At 39.7% G+C, this 7,602-nt stretch overlaps 1 protein-coding gene across 2 annotated transcripts in view; it reads left to right on the forward strand.

Moving 5' to 3' along the window:
* Positions 1-844: 844 nt before the first annotated feature.
* The window catches only part of yju2b (YJU2 splicing factor homolog B), a 12,828-nt gene continuing 6,070 nt past the window's right edge, over positions 845-7,602 (forward strand). Inside the window, exons 1-4 of one of the 2 annotated variants that reach the window (XM_061914767.1) lie at positions 845-1,071; positions 5,801-5,845; positions 5,920-5,973; positions 6,054-6,136. In XM_061914767.1, the coding sequence (XP_061770751.1) occupies positions 5,843-5,845; positions 5,920-5,973; positions 6,054-6,136 (140 nt within the window). In that variant the 5' untranslated portion in view covers positions 845-1,071; positions 5,801-5,842. The remainder of the gene's footprint in view (positions 1,072-5,800; positions 5,846-5,919; positions 5,974-6,053; positions 6,137-7,602) is intronic. The other variant, XM_061914772.1, reaches the window with a different exon arrangement.

A 7,602-nucleotide genomic window follows, 5' to 3' on the forward strand; every position in this document is an offset into this window, starting at 1 on the left:
GCTTCCATTAAAATCTTCTGATGATTGAGGGAACCCCTCATGAAACAGTTCTGTAGAGATGAAGTAGTCTTGTGATTTTTCCCACACATACATATATTGCGCTCTACCACGGTATCGATCAGTATCATCCGGATAATCTAATTAAGACATATATGTATATATATATATATATATTTAAATAAATGTACATATATATGTCTATATATGGGTGTGTGTATATTTGTATATATATATGTATATATACGTATATTAATGTATATGTGTGTGTATATACATATATATGTATGTATATACATTGTATTTATTATTATTTATTAATATTGAATTCTTGATCTGTATTTTGTTTTGTTTTCTTTGAAAGTGCCTTAACTGTTGTGTGAATTATAAATGTATGTTTGTTGTTCAATTGGAAAGAAAAAAAAAAGAGATAAAGACTAGACATCGAGAGGAGCCTGATGTGGTAGTTGGGGCATCTGGTCAGGATGCCACCCGAACGCCTCCCTAGGGAGGTGTTCCGGGCACGTCGGACCGGTAGGAGGCCACGGGGAAGACCCAGGACACGTTGGGAAGACTATCTCTCCCGCCTGGCCTGGGAACGCCTTGGGATCCCCCGGGAAGAGGGGAGTCTGCATGGGCTTCCCTGCTTAGGCTGCTGCCCCCGCGACCCGATCATGGATGATGGATGGATGAATGAAGATGAAGACTAGCCATCCATTTTCAACCACTTGCTCCATTACGGGTTGCATTTGTTATTAATTTATTAATAATCAGTCAAATATCGTCATTGACTAATTGACTGAAAGAATTAAGCTCTTTTAGTGACGCTTAGAGTTTCGACAGTTCACATCAATTTACGGCAGCTACATTTTGCCTCAAATCGTGTGTCAAAGTTTGAGTATTTTATCTCGGAGTAAATAAAAAATATATACAAATATATATTTGAGGAATGTTGGCCAAAAACGCCCAAGCTCGCATATAAAGTAAATTAGCAGCGAGACAATCTCGGCTGACTTAACATCTCTGGCGGACGCTGGACGGTCGATGGTTTCCTGTGCGATCACGACAACATTTGTAAGTGTTTTACCTTAATATTCGTGATAAAAGGCAGCGGCTGGATTTTGTGGAAGCACACAAGAGTGTGCGTGGTTCGAACATAAAGCTGTATTTGGGTCACAATTCGTTAAGAGGAGGCCGAGGGGCTCAGTTAGCATGTTAGCTCACTTTGCTAACTGGTGACGTCACGAGCCAGACTCTCAATGTTTACACTTAAAATGTATTATTATTATTCTCCTATATTATCTTTTAACAATCACAACACATGCGCTAGTCGTAGTATACTAGTTGTTTACTCATTTTATCCATCCATCCATCATCTTCCGCTTATCCGAGGTCGGGTCGCGGGGGCAGCAGCCTAAGCAGGGAAGCCCAGACTTCCCTATCTCCAGCCACTTCGTCTAGCTCTTCCCGGGGGATCCCGAGGCGTTCCCAGGCCAGCCGGGAGACATAGTCTTCCCAACGTGTCCTGGGTCTTCCCCGTGGCCTCCTACCAGCTGGACGTGCCCTAAACACCTCCCTAGGGAGGCGTTCGGGTGGCATCCTGACCAGATGCCCGAACCTCCTCATCTGGCTCCTCTCGATGTGAAGGAGCAGCGGCTTTACGTTGAGTTCCTCCCGGATGGCAGAGCTTCTCAGCCTATCTCTAAGGGAGAGACCCGCCACACGGCGGAGGAAACTCATTTCGGCCGCTTGTACCCGTGATCTTATCCTTTCGGTCATGACCCAAAGCTCATGACCATAGGTGAGGATGGGAACGTAGATCGACCGGTAAATTGAGAGCTTTGCCTTCCGGCTCAGCTCCTTCTTCACCACAACGGATCGATACAACGTCCGCATTACTGAAGACGCCGCACCGATCCGCCTGTCAATCTCACGATCCACTCTTCCCCCACTCGTGAACAAGACTCCTAGGTACTTGAACTCCTCCACTTGGGGCAGGGTCTCCTCCCCAACCCGGAGATGGCACTCCACCCTTTTCCGGGCGAGAACCAGTTTACTCATTTTAATCATACAGTATTCGGTTTTGGATTACCACTCAAGAAATGAACTGAAGACTTAAACAAAATGTAAATGCATTAAAGCTTATGATCACAATCCTTAAATTAAAGCTGCAAGCAGCATTGGTCTGGTCCGCCTTTGGCCGCTGCCAAGCCCTGGTCTAAGTCAGTCCTACATAGAGTTCTTTGTTTCATGTCTCTACGACATTCCTAACAGAAGTGACAAGCAGTTTTGTCGGGGTTTTTTCCTAGGGGGCACTGGAGCGCAATTTTGACTTTTGGGATTTGGTTTTTTATTAGATGGCAATTTTCGCCAGTCCTGATGTGTGTGTAAAGTTTGGTGAGTTTTGAAGCATGTTAAGGGGGTCAAATTACAGATCAGCGTTTCTGGATGTTGTTGATAAATGGCTTTCGCTTTGCATAGTAGAGCTTTAACTTGCACTTTGAAGCATTTTAAGGGGGTCAAATTACAGTTTAAAGAGGCAAAAATGAAATTTTTTAGGAAACTTTGCACAGGGGTTCTTTGAAGGCGCGTAAAATCCAAACCGTAGCACTAAACAAAACTTTGTTGGATAGTTTTAATCAAAAGGGTTCAATCTCTCTCCTGTGCGAGTTTCAAGCCGAAACGACAAACGCACTTGGAGGAGTTTACGTTTGAAAAAGGTGACGGGTTTTTACAAAACTTTTATTTTGAAGGGGTAATTTTTAACTTCCTGTTGATTTTTGCCGAAGGGTGTCAATTATCTAAATGTAGGTCTAAGTGAGACCTACATAGAAGTTTTTGTTTCATGTCTTTCCGGCATTCCTACTGAAAGTTACAAGCAATTTTGTTTGTGTTTTCTTCCTTGGAACAGTTTTTGCTGTGTTTTATTAAAAAATCGCGCTAGAGCGCATTTTTTTATTTTGGGGTTTGTTTTTTTCATTAGATTGCAAATTTTGCCAGTCCAGATGTGTGCCCCAAGTTTGGTGAGTTTTGAAGCATTTTAAGGGGGTCAAATTACAGCGCAAAGTGGCAAAAATGGCATTTTTTGCGAAAACTTTATTTTGAAGGGGTTTTTGCCAACTTCCTGTAGATTTTTGCTGAAAGAAGTGAGTGTATGAAAATTGGGTCTAAGTCAGACCTACATAGGAGTTTTTGTTTCATGTCGCTATGACATTCCTAACAGAAGTTACCTGCAGTTTTGTCTGTAATTTTTTCCTAGGGGGCGCTAGAGCGCAATTTTCATTTTGGGGGATTGGTTGCTTAATATGTTGGGAAGGTTTGCTATACCCCCTTAACATGCTTCAAAACTCACCAAATTTGACACACACGTCGGTATAGCAAACCTTCCCAACATATTAAGCAACCAAACCCCCAAAAATGAAAATTGCGCGCTAGCGCCCACTAGGACAAAACAACAACAACAGACTGCTCATAACTTCCGTTAAGAATGTCGTAGAGACATGAAACAAAAACTTCTATGTAGAACTGACTTAGACCTACAATTCATAATTTTACTTTCTCGGGCAAAAATCAACAAAAAGTTGGCAAAAACCCCTTCAATACAAAATTTTCGCAAAAAATGCTATTTTTGCCTCTTTGAACTGTAATTCGACCCCCTTAAAATGCTTCAAAACTCGCCAAACTTGGCACACACATCAGTACTGGCAGAAATTGCGATTTAATGAAAAAACTAAACCCGAAAATTCAAAAAATGCGCTCTAGCGCTATTTTTGAATAAAACACAGCAAAAACTGCTCCTAGGAAGAAAACAAACAAAATTGCGGTAGGAATGCCGGAAAGACATGAAACAAAAACTTCTATGTAGGTCTCACTCAGACCTACATTTAGATGATTGACATCTTTCGGTAAAAATTACCCCTTCAAAATAAAAGTTTTGTAAAAACCCGTCACCTTTTTCACACGTAAACTCCTCCAAGTGCGTTTGTCGTTTCGGCTTGAAACTCGCACAGGAGAGAGATTGAACCCTTTTGATTAAAACTATCCAACAAAGTTTTGATTAGTGCTCCGGTTTGGATTTTACGCACCTTCAAAGAACCCCTGTGCAAAGTTTCCTAAAAATTGTAATTTTTGACTCTTTAAACTGTAATTTGACCCCCTTAAAATGCTTCAAAGTGCAAGTTAAAGCTCTACTATGCAAAGCGAAAGCCATTTATCAACAACATCCAGAAACGCTGATCTGTAATTTGACCCCCTTAACATGCTTCAAAACTCACCAAATTTTACACACACATCAGAACTGGCGAAAATTGCCATTTAATAAAAAAAACAAACCCCAAAAGTCAAAATTGCGCTCCAGCGCCCCCTAGGAAAAAACCCAGACAAAACTGCTTGTAACTTCTGTTAGGAATGTCGTAGAGACATGAAACAAAGACCTCTATGTAGGTCTGACTTATACCAGGGCTTGGCAGCGGCCAAAGGCGGACCCGACCAACGCTGCTTGCAGCTTTAATTCAGTCTGTTATTGATCTATTGTAGATAATTAAATGTAATGGATGGTGTGAAAGGGAGACCACACTGCACTATTAGGACCACTGTTGGAGTCCTGCCTAATTATTTAGTTTAAGGCTGTCAAAATAATGAGGTGACTAGAATTAAAGATGGACCATTTATTCTACAAAACAGGAAGAACTGCAAACAATTGCGATACCAGCGCTGAAGAGCGTGAACCTCGCTACCTGAAGGTCGATACAGTCGCTAAAACTGTCGCCCGTCTCTCATGCTTTTGCTCTACTTCAGGGGTCGGGAACCTTTTTGGCGGAGAGAGCCATGAAAGCCAAATATTTTAAAATGTATTTCCGCGAGGGCCATATCAATCAATCAATGTTTATTTATATAGCCCTAAATCACAAGTGTCTCAAAAGGCTGCACAAACCACAACGGCATCCTCGGTAGAGCCCACATAAGGGGCAAGGAAAAACTCCCACCCAATGGGACGTCGGTGACAGTGACAATGATGACTATGAGAAACCTTGGAGAGGACCGCATATGTGCCGATTCCTTTAACTTGGACACACACATCTATACCTTTGGAGATTAAAAGCCAGTCATTTCCAGAGTAGCCTCTAATGTTGTAATAATGTGTAGAATAAATATATACAATTTCTACATTTCTGTCAACGAAGATTTGCTTTAGCCTGCGACACATAGTCATTATGATAGTAGGCTAATACAGGTAATATGGACACTTACGTCATGTGTTGCCTTCACTATAAGACTTACAGTATACACAGCTTTTCAATTTTTGCGGCTCCATAAGGATTAGTTTTTTGTATTTTTGGTGTTATGTGGCTGTTTGAGCGTTTTGGGTTGCCGACCCCTGCCTCAGACGTATCCTCGTTTATCCATGCGGACTGGACACTGGCCGAGTTAATGGGCGGCCGAGAGCTTTGTTGGGTCTGCTCCTGCATCAGCTCTGCTCTTTAATGTCTTTAATGTTTCACATGTAAGAGGGATGTGTGCTATTGCTATGAGTTGTTTTTTCCCTTGGCCTCAGTCTGGACCCCTTCCCCCCCTTGTTTACCTGTGTCCCACCTTTTTGTTAAGGGGCGCCGGAAGTTGGCAGCGATCCTGTTCTGGCTTCCTGTAATGTTTGTCTGATCTTGAATGGGATTGTGCTGAAAATTGTAATTTCCCATCGGGGATTAATACCGTATTTCTGATTCTGATTCAAAGCCTGCTTTAAACGAACAATTCTGTGCATTTTTCCGTCTGCCGATACTAATTCTGTGGTTTTTTCTTCCAGAAGACTTGACATTGGAAGTCGTGTTGAAATCTCGTCGCCAAGATGGTAAGTCCGTGTCCTGGCGCTCACACCACAAACACTGCCGTGTATGTAAAGTGAATATAACTGTCGTCTTGTAGGGAGAACGAAAAGGAACAAACAAATACTACCCTCCGGACTTCAATCCGGCCAAGGTGTGTACGGTGATCACAGGGTGTGTTCTTGGCGATTGTCAGCGGCTTTCTGTCACCGCCGTACGTTTCTTCGTCCGCAGCATGGGTCCCTCAATGGCTACCACAAAACCCACGCTCTCCGCGAGCGCGCCAGGAAGCTGTCGCAGGGCATCCTCATCATCAGGTTAGTGGGACCTCCATTTTACCAACCTCACTCAGGGTTCGCAAATTGAAAAGTTTGTTCAGCGAAGCACATTTCTCCAAGAAAGAATGTAAATACGATCATCGCAGACGTCGGCTGTTTAGTGGAATTCAACAGTGATTTTCAAACTGGGGAAGGAAAATAATTCAAAGGAAGGAACGTCAAAAACGTCTTCATGCTGTTAACTATCTGTCGAGCTGCGCACGCTGGAAACGAGTGGCGAGGGCAGATTAATGAATTCATTGACATTGCGGTGTGAAATCCGATGTGTTTAGTTTGTAATTAAGTAAACACGGTCTCAAAGTAGTATAACTTTCTGATGAAACCTTCAAATTTTGAAGCCATTTGGCTCTTGAAACTGCGGGGCCTCTTCATGATGTAGTTGAATAGCCCTGATTTATATATATATATATATATATATATATATATATATATATATATATATATATATATATATATATATATATATATATATATATATATATATATATATATATATATGTGTATATATATATATATATATATATATGTGTATATATATATATATATATATATATATATATATATATATATATATGTGTATATATATATATATATATATATATATATATATATATATATATATATATATATATATATGTGTATATATATATATATATATATATATATATATATATATATATATATATATATATATATATATATATATGTGTGTATATATATATATATATATATATATATATATGTATATATATATATATATATATATATGTATATATATATATATATATATATATGTATGTGTATATATATATATGTATATATATATATACACATATATATATATATATATATATATATATATATATGTGTATGTGTATATATATATATATATATATATATATATATATATATATATATATGTATATGTATATATATGTATATGTATATATATATATATATATATGTATATATATGTATGGGGGCGGCAGAGCTCGGTTGGTAGAGTGGCCGTGCCAGCACCTTGAGGGTTGCAGGTTCGATTCCCGCTTGTGCCATCTTAGTTACTGCCGTTGTGTCCTTGGGCAAGACACTTTACTCACCTGCTCCCAGTGCCACCCACACTGGTTTAAATGTAACTTAGATTTTGGGTGTCACTATGTAAAGCGCTTTGAGTCACTTGAGAAAAGCGCTATATAAATATAATTCACTTCACTTCATCTAATTGACAGAAATCATTGTAGTTCTCTTGCATTTTTACACAATTTGTATCCTTTCCAAAGCATCTAAAACATGGTCAAATATTCCCCCTAATCCCCTAAAAGGGGCCGCTTAGATCCCCAGCTGATATTTTTTTAATTCTTTTCATTTTTTACCCCGCTGGGATCCCGTTTAATGAGTTCCAGCCTCATCAAAAGTCCATATTTTAGTGGAGGTTTTGTACATTT

This window comes from Nerophis ophidion, linkage group LG01, assembly GCF_033978795.1.
Source record: "Nerophis ophidion isolate RoL-2023_Sa linkage group LG01, RoL_Noph_v1.0, whole genome shotgun sequence".
NCBI classification, from domain to species: Eukaryota; Metazoa; Chordata; class Actinopteri; order Syngnathiformes; family Syngnathidae; genus Nerophis; species Nerophis ophidion.